This window comes from Prunus dulcis, chromosome 4 (assembly GCF_902201215.1).
Source record: "Prunus dulcis chromosome 4, ALMONDv2, whole genome shotgun sequence".
NCBI classification, from domain to species: domain Eukaryota; kingdom Viridiplantae; phylum Streptophyta; class Magnoliopsida; order Rosales; family Rosaceae; genus Prunus; species Prunus dulcis.
The window spans coordinates 18,373,039-18,386,490 of NC_047653.1; the positions used below are offsets into that span (position 1 = coordinate 18,373,039).

At 36.5% G+C, this 13,452-nt stretch overlaps 1 protein-coding gene and 1 long non-coding RNA gene across 4 annotated transcripts; one reads left to right on the plus strand and one right to left on the minus strand.

Annotated features, from left to right (window-relative positions):
* Positions 1-1,714: 1,714 nt before the first annotated feature.
* LOC117623921 lies at positions 1,715-2,443 on the plus strand. The gene is made up of 2 exons (XR_004585250.1): positions 1,715-1,845; positions 1,975-2,443. It is a non-coding gene; the product is annotated as an uncharacterized LOC117623921 (long non-coding RNA).
* A 120-nt stretch (positions 2,444-2,563) lies between these two features.
* On the minus strand, positions 2,564-13,168 carry LOC117623920 (DDT domain-containing protein PTM). 3 transcript variants are annotated; one of them, XM_034354966.1, is made up of 11 exons: positions 11,095-13,168; positions 10,376-10,990; positions 8,078-9,068; positions 7,256-7,541; positions 7,018-7,142; positions 6,339-6,799; positions 5,358-5,386; positions 4,105-4,722; positions 3,697-3,908; positions 3,073-3,285; positions 2,564-2,932 (listed from the first exon to the last, which is right to left on the minus strand). In XM_034354966.1, exons 1-10 carry the CDS (start codon positions 12,741-12,743, stop codon positions 3,271-3,273), a joined length of 5,001 nt encoding a protein of 1,666 aa, XP_034210857.1. In that variant the 5' UTR covers positions 12,744-13,168; the 3' UTR covers positions 2,564-2,932; positions 3,073-3,270. The 3 variants fall into 3 exon arrangements, with proteins under 3 accessions (XP_034210857.1, XP_034210856.1, XP_034210858.1); XM_034354965.1 differs by lacking the exons at positions 2,564-2,932; positions 3,073-3,285 and having other exon boundaries at positions 3,456-3,908; XM_034354967.1 differs by lacking the exons at positions 2,564-2,932; positions 3,073-3,285; positions 3,697-3,908; positions 5,358-5,386 and having other exon boundaries at positions 4,560-4,722.
* Between the last annotated feature and the right edge of the window lie 284 nt (positions 13,169-13,452).

Below are 13,452 nucleotides of genomic sequence, written 5' to 3' on the forward strand. Positions count from 1 at the left end.
AGTTATTCTCAATAAATTGAATAACTTTAGCACCATGTACATTGGGATTTACAGCTCAAATGAGATTACACAACTTATGAGTATCTTAAAATTTAAAAACATAATAGAAGTAAAAGAACCAACTACTACTTGATATATCTCCATGGTTCATCTTAACTTTAATCATACTTTTATTTTGATGAACCATAAAATTATATATGTACACACAGGTATATAAAAGAATCTTTAGGCCTTTTCAGATGTATACAAATTGTAGCTTCTGGCTTATTCCTTTACATGGGTAGAATTTAGGATCTTCAAGCCCTTCATTAAATATATAGAGGATCAAGATCTTCAAGTCTTAATTCTCCATTCTTTTCTTTCATCCCCATCAGAACAAGCATGGAGTGTAACCAAGATCATCTTTTCCTACAAAAATGAATCACAACAAAATATTTGTTGCAAATATATTGGTATATATATATATATATATATATATATATACAGTCCTGATCTTTTGGACTACAGGGGTCCAAAAGATTTGTGGTCACTCACGGTTGGATGTAAATTCAACGGTTCACTTACTCTTGCACTCCTTTTAAGAAACTTTTTTTGAACCATTGGATTAATATTCAACGGTAAGTGACCACAATCTCTTGGAATCCTGTGGTCTAAGAGATCGGGACTGTATATATATATATATATATATATAACATATTACATTATTTATATAAAACCGGAAAACATCTAAAAATATTATATATTATTTAGATCCATGAGTCATAATGAACTTGTAAAATAAATTCATAAAATAAATATTGCTGATACGGACGATAAACCACACCACACTTTAAATAATAAAGTAAACATCTGATAAAATGAATGTACTTGTATGGGTACTAATTCTACTCCATACTTTAAATTAAAATAAATGTGAAGATAAAACTACCACCAAATATATATATATATATATATATTATTTTATATCAAATCAAATTAAATTAAATTTTCATATCAATATAATTATATTGAGATTCCTGCACAATTGGTTAGTGGTGATCTAAAACATCATAAATTTAAATTTCTTTGATAGCATCCATATGCATTCTTGTCATCAACTTTGGAGGATCCTTGTGCAAATAAAGCATTAGCCACATAAACTTCATAAGATATCATATATGCATGTTAGTGAAACAAATGAATTGAAATACAACAAAAATTATAAAGGAAGAGGGATACCAAGATTGAAACTTACAAGAACTTCGGTTGGTGAGAGACTCGTGCTGATAACGTGTTATAAAACTATGGAAATTATGGAGAAAATTTAGAGGAAGAGACAATAATTATCAAGAGCTTAACCTCAAGCTTCTTCTCTTCTATTCTTGTATGTTTTTCATTCATCTTTGGTGTCTATTTATAGGCATAAGAAATACATAATTTACTACCATAAGTGGTCATATACATCATTGGTGAGTCATAAGGTAGGTTACAATCACATCATGGGGGATACAAATATAGTGGCAGGAATTGTGGGTGAAAGAAATATGATTTTCAATTTCATATACATCCATAATAATTATTATGGATGCCCACTATATCTCTTTTACCCACAATTCCTACCACCATATTTGTACCCCTCATGATGTGATTGTAACCTACCTTATGACTCACCAATGATGTATATGACCACTTACGGTGGAAAACTAGATATTTCTTATGCCTATAAATAGGCACCAAAGACGAATGAAAAACACACAAGAATAGAAGAGAAGAAGCTTCAGGTCGAGCTCTTGATAATTATTGTTTCTCTTCTTTCTGACAGTCAGCATCTCACTTTGGCCACATCTCCACTGCTTCAGATCCCTGGTAAGTATCTCTTTCGTAGAAGTATGGCTTTCTTTCTGTAGTGATTCCATGGAGATAAAGAATGAGACGGTGGTCGGTGTTTTTCTGGCTTGTGTTTTCTTTAACCTTTTCTTCTCTTGTTTGTGACAGAAACAGTGTTACTTTGTCACTAGTTTTGGTCGGTTGGTATTTTAGTTTTGATCGGTTGGTATTTTAGTTTGGTGGTGAAGTTCAAAGACTCCCAAGAAAGAAAGACTGAAACAGGGGGAATTGATCGGAGTACTCAGCTGGTATTTGGGAGATATTTGTGTTGATAACGTGTTATAAAATTAGGAAAATTTAGAGGGAATTTGGAGGAAGAGAATAACCATAAAAATTGCTCTTCTAAAGCTTATCTTTTCATTCTCTTAATACCTTGTATTTATAGGCATAAAAAATACAGTATTCACCACTACTTTACAAATACATTGTGGGGTGAGTCATATATTAGGTATGGAGGGGTGAGTCATTTATTAGGTAGTAGGTATTATGGTGACATCCACTAAAACATGGATTTACAATATAATGTACAAGGAAAAACAGATTACCCATTTCTTGTAAACAGTACAAATCGCATTTACTCTGGGCTTTCTTTGGTAAACAGTACGAATCTTATTTACTCTCCCTTTTTTTTTTTTCCCCCAAATATAATTGTAAGTTGTAACAATACAAACCAAGCAGACAACCAAAGCCATCCACAGAAGCTCAAACCAACTTGAGAAGCCGTCTGTAATAATCTACGAGCAGTCTAAAATCTAACTGCTGTTACTGTCAGTTACTTTGACTGAAGGAATAAATTGGTTGCACTAACGTCTACGGTCTACCATCTCCTAAAGGCTAAAACCAAACTAGTTCTCTTCTGTCTACACAATTTCAATTGCAAATTCATTAATCATTGTTAGTCTCGGCTAAATGAACTAATATCAAACCATATCACCCTGCCTCGTACATGATGGAAAATGCAGGAGTTTCTACAATCAAATCTAAACGTCGCCAGCCTCAGGTGTTGCAACTGTCGTCAAATGCTTTACATGTTAGAAACAGAACACTTACAAAAATAATTAGAAACCTGCAAGGTGGCAAAAATTACACATGAGAATCTACAACAAAGGTCCTACCTTTTATAATGAAAGCAGGCGGAAATTCTTTTCTTTTTTTTTTTTTTAAATTCTTGTAGGAAGATAGTTATGTTTAAGGCATGAGTTATACCACTTCGGCTTCCTGTCGGTCATTGCTCTTTCCGATGGTTCTTGATATACATGGCTTCACTGCCACAACTTCATCACATGGGAAAGCACTTTGCCTTGCGACGCATTTCCTATGAAATTTTACTTCAATGTCGTTGAAAATCTTGAGTTGAAGATGCTTCAACCCATTGAAGTACCCATCTTGAAATGCCAAAAGTATTCAATTGCATGTGATCTGCAATTGTAGTTCATTGGTAAGTCCATCACAAACTTTATATTACCAAAGAAAAAAAAAAAAATCACTACTATCATAAACTCATCTAAACCATTACAATTTAATTTCTGCAAGAGACACAAACCTTACTAATAAAAGTATATGAAAATACAAGATGGACGAGAAGTGCATCAATAACTTCTTTTTTTGGTCGAAAAGTGCATCAATAACTAATTTGACAACCTCAAACCCATAATAAACATTATGCACTCAAGAGTCAATATAATACCACCCCCCACAATTTAATACCAGACTACTGAGCTCAAAGTGACATAAGATTTACAAGAGACTATATATTCGTTTTACGATTGCTATTGCATCAACAAACCCAGCACAATTATTACGGCCAAAGTTTGCTATGCATATATGTACCTCACTTAAAGGCGGGACTGTGTTAGGTACTTCCTCAGAAAAGTCAACTCCAGCATCATTTTGAGCTTCAGCCAACTGGGACACATCAGTTTTCACAACTACCAGATGGGGGCAGACAGGAGGGTTCCTTTGACGACACATGTGGCACCTAAATCCAACAAGCTTATCAATGTTCTCTGAACTCAGTCCAAAAGCCTCAGCATGGAACCATACTGCATGTAAAAAAGGAAAAGAATAGATGTTTAAAAAAAAAAGTTAAGTAAATTGCGGAGGAATTAGATCAAACAGTGGAGATTAATTGCATGAATCATGATATACTAAATCAGAGAGCCAATATTCAACAAAAACTTTCTGAACCAGCTCAAACCAAAATTACATTTGAAGTGCACTTACATAACTAATCATTACCTCTGCATATTTCACAAGAAATATAATTTAAAGCAGACGTATAACTTGCTTCACAACAAAGGGGGCATTTGAGTTGATCAAGAATGACAGGCGAACATCCAGAATGCGCAAGGAGTTTTTTATCCCTAAAAAGCATAGCACGTTCATCATTTGGCTTTCTAGACAACAGAAGACCATTAAGCCAGTATCTGTGACAAACTTGTGTTCTCTTCTTCTGCCAAGAAGTAACTCTCTTTGGTTTCTTACATGTCCTCGTATTGGACTTGCTTTTTTTCCCTTTCTTGCGTTTGCTACGCTTTTTGTTTTGCAATGGCAAGCATTTAACTTTCCTAGGAGAACGACGTAGAGGTACAGATGCTGGAATTTTTTTGCTATTTTTCAATCTTAGTTGCTGTCCTCCAGCTAAAGCTTTTTTGTTGTTTTTCAAACGCAACGATCTGCGTTCTGTTTGAGAATTCTTACATTTCTGTGACTGTACTTTCCCTCCTTTTGTTTCAACTTTCCTTCTTTTTGTGTCAATCTTCGCACACACCCCAATCTGGCATCGGTGGCATGTATATTTACACCGAGCAACAACGGCCCCAGCAGACTTCCTGGCATGCCTTTTGTGGTAAAAACCTGAAATTTATACCTTAATAATCAGATATCAAGATTAAGACAAAATGCAAATCAATGACAGGCATCAAGCATGAAGTTGTAGTTGCATCATTTTTCATTAAAAAGTAACAAAAAATGAAAATAGGTAATGCATCTTAATTACCTGTACACTAAAAGAAAGACAAGCAAATAACAAAGAGTACATAAAAGATTTGCTACTTCAATATAGTTGCCAAAATGCAATGACAAGAATGGGGAAAGAAATGTCCCACAGAAAAGAGCTGAGACTATAAATTTCAGAACATTAACAGGAGCATGATAGCCAAATAAAGTTGGATCACTAGCCATCAGAAGCCCTAGTGTTATAATTAGTTCCCATTGTTGGTACATAGTTACTTTCAAGCACAAAAGGTAACTGCAGATCCCATAAGTGGTACATAAATTAAGAGACTGGGATTATAAGAAATTTAAGTATGATGTTGATGATTTAATTAAATTACAAAATACATTAAAAAAAACCCTGCGAGACACAAAATACTAATACCATGTGTTACCCCAGCACAGAGAGAGAGAGAGAGAGAGAAAGAGAGAGAGAGAGAGAGACAGACGGACAGACAGACGGACAGACAGAGAGACACGGAGACAGAATACCACACCTTTGCAGTACTGGCAGCTCACAGCTTCCCTGTTATATTTCAAAACAAAAATCTATAAGATGAAAATTAGAAAACAGAAGTAATACAACATTTAACATGTAACATGAAAAAAAAAATCTCAAATAATTGGTCCTTTGACAAGACTAGGAAAGCACAACAGCTGATCATCTATTCATATAATAGAATCTACTCAAACATCACAACTGGTGTTCCAAATCCCTCCTAATTTTTCTTAACAGGGACCTCAATGTTTTGATAGAACAACCTATGCAAGAGGCTAACGAAACTCCATTAGTCCAATGACTATTTCAATCCTCCAGATATCAGGAACAATAATTTATAGCACTAAGGCCCTGTTTGGTTCACGGAATGGATTTGAGGGGAAATCACTTCCCATGTCATTTCCCAAGGAACAGGAAATGAAAGATTCATTTCCCACGTTTGGTAAAGTCGGGAAAGTAACCAGAGATTTCACTTTGTTTCCTTTCCCATGTTTGTTTTGAATAGGAATGGAAAACAAAGTTTGTATAATTTTCCAATTATACCCATATTAAATCAAATAAAAAAAGAGAGCATTTAATGATACATTGTAATTCTAAATTGTTCATGGGGACAAAATTGTCATGAAAATTATGCATTGAATGTTGGCTCATTTTCCCAAACTTTCCCATGAGGAGGGAAAACAAAACCCAAGTTGAGAGGAGGGCTTCACTTTCCCCCCTACTTTCTCATGTGCCAGGCAACCATTTCCCATGCCTGGACTTACCAAACATGGGAAAGCAATTGAATTCCCATTCCCAAGTCTCCTTTCCCATGAACCAAACGGGGCCTAACTCCAGAAATTAGTAGTTTCCGAATGAAGGCATCCCCACACTTTACTTTACTGTGAAGAAAACAAGCTATCATGGGAAATACAAACAGTGACAAGCAGAACAAAAATATAAGATAACAACTACATGCAAGAGAACAAATTTGTACTACCTCATCAGGACATCTTTGTTGCAATGTCCACATTTATGATACTCAGATCTTTCTGCTTTTGAAAACAAATACATAAATCCCTTTTTTTCCCTGGGCCTCTTTGCTACTCTACCGACCTCAATAACTTTACCAGACTTCACATCACTTGCCTTGCGGGCAATTCTTCTCTCCTCAAAGTTTTTCAAAAGATGCAAAGGAAGATATGATTCATCCAGCCAATACTTTTTCCTCTCACTAGACGGTTCTTCAAGCACAGAACCATGTTTCTTGACAATGTCAGGAATACCTCTTCTCTTGCCAAAATCAAGAAGATAGTTAACCACTTTCCCTTCAGAACACTTCCTGCGGACAATAACTTTCTTGAACAGCTTGATTGATTTTCTAGACTCTTTGTCCAAAGTAGGGAGAGGGTGTGAATTCTCAATATCATTCCATCTAATGTTCAAATCAAGTTCTCTAACCTGAAACCATAGCAAATTTTTTACTGACAAAAAGTTAGATAGTTCCTATTCAGAAGCATGAATTATACGGGTGAGCAAACAATGTTTTTGGACTCAAAACCACTCAAGTTGGGGGACAATTAACAAACAAAAACAAAATCATACCAGAGCAAGCAAGAAAAGGGCACTGAAAACACCTGAACATCACCATTTAAAGGAAACAGGTATGGAAAATATACCTGCAAAGCAAGCTGTTCTGCACTAGTCGATGCCTCAACAGCAGCTCGCCAAGAAATGGATTTGCTTCTCTTCGCATATTCTGAATTTTCAGGATACAATATACCCAGTATCTTTGAACACCCAGCTGCAGAATTTAAGAACTTCAAACGAATTCAGAATAATAATTCAGTTTATTTAACTGTAAAAAATCTCCACCATGCAAAATTACACATAAGCAATAGAAAAGAATTAGCAGACCTTGTCTGGCAGCCTTGGAAGTCAAGGAACGAGGCAAAACCTTCCAACTGAACACCTGACGAGAAAGCCTACCACCCCTCCACCAAAACATTCCTAATCCACTGGCAGCATTTGAAGTGGGGGTGGGCTCAATATCTGAACACTTGGGCCTCTTTCTGTTAATAAAATTCTTTGAGTATGCACGTAAAGAAGTCACAACATGAGAAGCTGAACCCATGGTAACAACAGAATCTACATGTTTCAACCAGTCTGCTGAAAGTGCAAGATGATGCAGATTTGCCTCTAACTGTGTCATGCATACAACCAAAAATAAGAGGGCATCAAAGAACAAAATCAAGATAGCCACGCAAGTTATGGAAATACAAAAGCCTCTTTGCAATCAAACAATGGAGCTATTTTACAATAAATACACATACACTAACAAACACATTTTTTTCTTTTGTATTTTTGTTTTTGAAGTGCACAAAGATATTTGAATTTTTATACATTATACAAATTTGTGCACACCGTACATGAATATAATGCACTAGGGTTTCCAAATGATGGCTAATGAGTATTTTGAGAAGAAAACAAAACCAGAAAAGCAGGGAGAAGTGATATATATACTGTAAAGTGAACCGAACTAACGTGCAAGAACATAAATATATCAAAATTTTGACATCAATGCCAGCCTAATTGTTTAGCAGATGCAAATTAACAAATGTGTAAGAACAAAAGTATATATAAAAAAAAATTATATCAACACCAGACTAATTATTTAGCAGATGCAAATTAACAAACTCTATACTAGACACAGATTGAAATAAATAAACAAATCCTTACCATCAGCAGCAAATGTTTAATAGAGGCAAGATCAGATGCCTTAAGAAGACTTTTACGCCACAGTTCCCTGTGGTGGGGATTCAACAATGGGCCCAGAAGAAGTCCCTGCAGGCGATCATGAATGGATAGGATTTGACACCTGACATCATTAAGATGGCCGTCCTTGTTCCTTTTCGATTGAAAGCCAGTTATATTACTATTAGAAACATCCTGAACAGGCCCCATACTCATGATAAACAAGCAATCCCCATAATCAGCAGGAGCTTTGCAAGAGAAGCACCAACCACATTTCTCTTTCTGTGCATCTAGATTAAGGTTCCCAACATTCGGCCCAGAAAATTTGGAAGATTTTTTTAAAATGGTCTTCATCTGTGCTGATATTATTTCCTCTTCTGTTATTATTGTATCTTCCTTAATTTTGTCAGATGATTTACGCGTCAACTCCTCTGCAACAGACGAAGCAATTTGGCCAAAACTGTAACAGTTCATGTAACCCATCCCACAATGCACTTCTGAAGTGTCCCTTTTTCTAGTGGTTATAGAAGTAGATGTCAAAGAACAATCTTCAGAGTAAAGTTTTCCCACCAAATCTGATTGATTTAAAAAATCAGCAGGTCTATCTGAATCGTACTGAATGACTGACCTTGAAGGAGTTATATTTGGACTTGCTGTCACGGTCATTGAATCTAACAAGTTAATAGACTTGGAAACATCCGAGCCAATATTACAAGAGTTCTCTTGCAGTTTTCTAGCCTCATAAGTCTCATTCTTAACAGCACATGTTTCTGGAAATGCCGATGGGTCTTGGGGTACTGAGCAGCCAATGTTACTATTTGCTCCATTAAAGCTAACAGGAATATCCCAGTGCTTAAAGATTTCCACTAATATCCCACCATAAAAAAAATCTGAAGACCTTAGCACTTTGATAACTTTAATCAGATCATCTCTGTGGTAGTAGTTGAATTTGGATTCAGTGTCACAAGAATCTGATCTGCAAGTGCAACATCCATAAACAGATGAAGCCAAACACATACCAAAGTGATGAAAGGAAGCAGTAAATATTCTAGAGAAATAAAATTACAACATTTTACATTTTCATTTAATCCACAATAGTTTCAATTATTAACTCATGAAAACAAAAATGAACATACTAATTCACATAAGAATCTTAGAATAGCTAGATCACTAGGCTTCCAAGTATATTCAAACCATAACAAAACTAACAAGCAAAACTATCCACCAAACTCAGTAAGATTCTTTAGAAAATTATCTTCCCTAGCACTTTTGATAGGATTATCTTCAGTAACACCTAATGGTTAAAGTTCTATCTAAACCCTTTGCTAAATAACTTTGATGACAGGATTCATGTTTTCCGTGACCATTTCAACATAGAAGTAGATTACATCCTCTCTGTTATAAAATGGTCTCCATAAGTGTTTCCTGAATATGAAGTGGCTTGTTTAAGGCACTAGGAGGTGCCTGTACACTCAGATTTTAGCAATAAAAGTGGAAACCGCATCTCAGAAACCGCATCTCAACCTTACTTATAGCCTGTCAATGTCATCCATGGATGGACAACTGTTATTTGCTTAATCAAAATCAAATAATCAAATGTAGATGGAATATAAAATACAAAGGAGAAAAGCTAACATCCCTGCCTGCTGGAGAACAAGACTTCCTCACTACTCTTTTATAAGAAACACAAACTTTTACTAAAAACAAATAAAAATTACAAGGATGGACAAGATATCCATCAAAATCAGTCTACAGAAGCTCTAAAAGAATCATATTAAACCCAATTGTCCTTTTTCTTGGCCCGAATACCAAGTAGTTTTCTGCCAGAAAGAAATAGCACTTCTGAGGTCAGACCCTAATCACTGCAAGCAAATGCAACAACCTAGCCTCACTACTTACTCTCAATTAGATTGAAACACCTCACTATAATAGCCGGATGCTGCAACGCCTAAAATAAAAGAAGAAAGGCAGCGCTTGCTTGTATGTGGTGTGGGATCATACATCTTCAGTTAGTACTCATGCATCTTGAGATAAATATGGCACAACCACCAGAACATTCACGCTTCATGATATATTGGGTTTTCCAAGATATGTCAATGGAACTGAGTATAAATTCACGTTTAGTTCTCATGAAAAATGATTTTAAGCACGATGCTCGGGTAGTTCACAAATAAGAGTTTAGTGACCTATGAATAAGAAGAAAAAAATAGCCTTTTGTACTAAGTAACAGCAGCAGAGTGATATTATACCGAGCCATGTAAAGAGGAAAAAGGATCAACTTACACTAAAAGGTAACCACAGCTTTTAAAGAATAGCCGACCACGAGGATCAATTCCTAATAACTCTGCACCTCGAAGTGACTTTTGGGGTTTCATCCAAGGTTTATGCCTGTCAATTGAACACTCAGGGCAATACCAGTCACCCTCTGGCAAAAGATCATTAGCAACTCCAACACATTTTGAGTGGTATGCAGCAGGACAACCATCACAGCATATTAAACTCCCATCCATCTTACAGAGGCAGCATTCATCACTATTCCAGTCAGTGGTGTCATCAACAACCTCATCATTCAAATAAGTGATACCAGCAATATCCACTGGAGCCTTCCTTTTCTTGCAAACCTCATAGCTTACATTTCGATCAAAAACAATGTCAGGCTCAGCTGCCAAAGACCTTCTATTAATCTCCGACCTTATGGCTTCCACTTCTATTAAATCATCACATAGACACTTCAGTATCTCAACCTTTACAGAAGCAGGTTGTTCATAGTAGTCAGTTTTGAATATCTTGAAACAACTGAGATCGAAACCAGGTTTCAGTCCCGAACCATGGATCAGAAAATACTCAATCATAAAAATTGGCCACGTAATCAAGTCGAGCAAATCCCAATTTAGACTCCTACATCGAACATTAAAACAGAATATTAAGGACCAATAAAGGAAGTTTCAAATAACCAAGGATGACATCATATCTAAATAGTAATTGGGGAAGAAAGAATATACCTCAGACAATCAGAAGCAGATTCGGAACCATCATTTGCAAGCCACTCCAAATGTTTTCTCAGTGTTTGCAAAATAGAAAGATGAACATAATCGAATAATGAGCTTGGTGACTTGCACTTCAGTGCGGCCACAAAATCCTCCAACTTGAAGGGGCTCAGAAATAATAGAGTGCTAAATGATCTTAAACAAGCATAAATTGAAAAAAGGTCAAGTATGGGAATTCCATCTAGATTTAAATGTTCTGATGAAGGAGGTAACTCCAGCTCCTGAGGAAGAACACTAGGCTTTTCAGTCTCTTCACAGCCAGAAATCACTGGTTTTTCCTCTGTTATTGCACTAACTGCAGAAGAGGACAATGGATCACTGACAGAAAATGATGTGATGGAGTTATGATTTTGAGCAGACCCTCTGCGAGTACTTCTCCTCAAAACTGTCTCTGTAGTAGTAGATTTCAAATTATCCAGTAGTTTTCTTCTCTTTCTACGGCTACTTCTTTGAATGTTTGGACCTCCTGAATCGCCATGAATCATTGGAGTGTGAGCTTCGGAAAGACTATCTTTGACCAGAACTTCCACCAAACCACAATCCTTCATGCAGCTAGTATCTAAAACCCCAAGAGAATTGTCAGCCTTCAAATCTCCGCTGGAACAACTATTTTGATTATTAAGTCGTACATCAGCAGCACAGTCAATGAGATCGCCAACACTTGTCATGGGATTATCTTCAGTAATATCAATATACACTTCCTTCCAGGTCTCGTTGGCATTACCATCTTCGATAACCTTTTCTTCAGTATCTTCGCTCCCATCTTTCTTTTGATTTTCTTCAATCATCTCAAACTTGGGACTAACCTTGAATTTCTCTTCACAGTCACCCTCTGTATCCTTAAAATCCTCATCAACCTCTAAATTCAGATCAAAATAGCAACCCCTCCTCTGGGTTCCATGGGTTACCGCAGTTGAACCGTCCAAACTATCCCCATTCAGATTCTGAGCAAAGTCACCGCTTGCATCCAAATTCAAATCAATACAATCTCTTTTTTCTGAAATTTCCTCCTTACCAACATTAAGATCAACATTTAAGTCACATCCACCATTCAAATTAAACTCAGCATTCAAATCAATCCCATCTTTCAAATTATCAACTCTATTCACATTCCAATTAACATTTAACATACTTTGCTGTTCTAGGGTTTTATCAAGCCCCTTACTACAATTAACATTGTCATTCAAATTCCCATCAACCTCCACGCTTTCCCTCAAATTCCCTCCAAATGCTTGTCCCATTTCAATTCTTCCCTCAGACCCGTCACTCAAATCACAATTTTTATTCAAATCCCCACCAAACCCAGAATCATTTCCAAAGATTACTTCAGCATTACCTGAATTACCTCGAATTTCTTGCTTCCTCTCCACTCGTCGTTTCTTGGGCTTTCGGCCTAGGCGGCTCGGCTTGACTTCTTCATCAACAAGGTTTGGCTCACCGCCACCAAGGAGCAAAGACACCTCAGCGAAGTTCAATTCCTCCGAATCCCCATCTTCATAAACGACCTCGAACAACCCAGATGAGGGGGAGTACGATTTCACTGTTCCCGTGAAATATCCAAAGCCTTTGAACTCTTTCCTCACAGTTCTGCCCACGAACTCCATTTTCTATGATCCACAGCGCAAACCAACTTAAAGAATATGAAGAAAACCCTCTGCTTCTCTCTCTTTCTCTCTCTAGTTGCCTTTTGGGTCGTTGTAAGAGAGAGAGACAGAGAGAGAGAGAGAGAGAGAAAGAAAGAGAGAGAAAGTGAGAGGATAGACGGAAATTGTGAAACTTTCTCTCTCTAGAAATGCCTTCAACGTGCATAGAGAGAGAGAGAGAGAGAGAGAGAGAGAGAGAGAGAGAGAGAGAGAATTGGTTTGGGTCTTTTTCTTCTCTCCTTCTCTCTCTAGTAATTAGCAAACTGCTTGTTTTGACTCCGAAGAGAGAGAAGAAGGGTGTGCGTAGGCCAGAGAGAAGAAATGCAAGTCGGTAAATATCTTTCTCTCACCGCTGACTGAACCATTCTAGAAATGCAGTTTCAACATTTGCCCCAGCGCGAGAAGAAAGCAGGTTGGTGAGCAACATCTGTAGTACTTTATTTTGTTATTCACTTTATGGTCCAATCAAATTTCAAGAATATAAATATGCTTTATAATGTTAGACAATTTCGAGTGAAAAACAAAAGATTGTATTCATAATCGAGACTTAAAGTCATCAAATAAATGTGGAAGCCTTCATACATAACCACACACGGCCTAAGAAATTTCAGTAAAAAAATCGCATCTTAGCACGCTAAACTATAACTACAACTATAATCTTTTAATTTTC

Excerpts from the sequence above, each read along its gene's own strand:
- LOC117623920 (XM_034354965.1), bottom strand. The coding sequence starts at position 12,743 with ATGGAGTTCGTGGGCAGAACTGTGAGGAAAGAGTTCAAAGGCTTTGGA. Across the intron at positions 10,991-11,094 it reads TCTGCTTCTGATTGTCTGAG|GAGTCTAAATTGGGATTTGC; the intron begins GTATATTCTTTC and ends TGTTCGATGTAG. Across the intron at positions 9,069-10,375 it reads AGCTGTGGTTACCTTTTAGT|ATCAGATTCTTGTGACACTG; the intron begins GTAAGTTGATCC and ends TTGCACTTGCAG.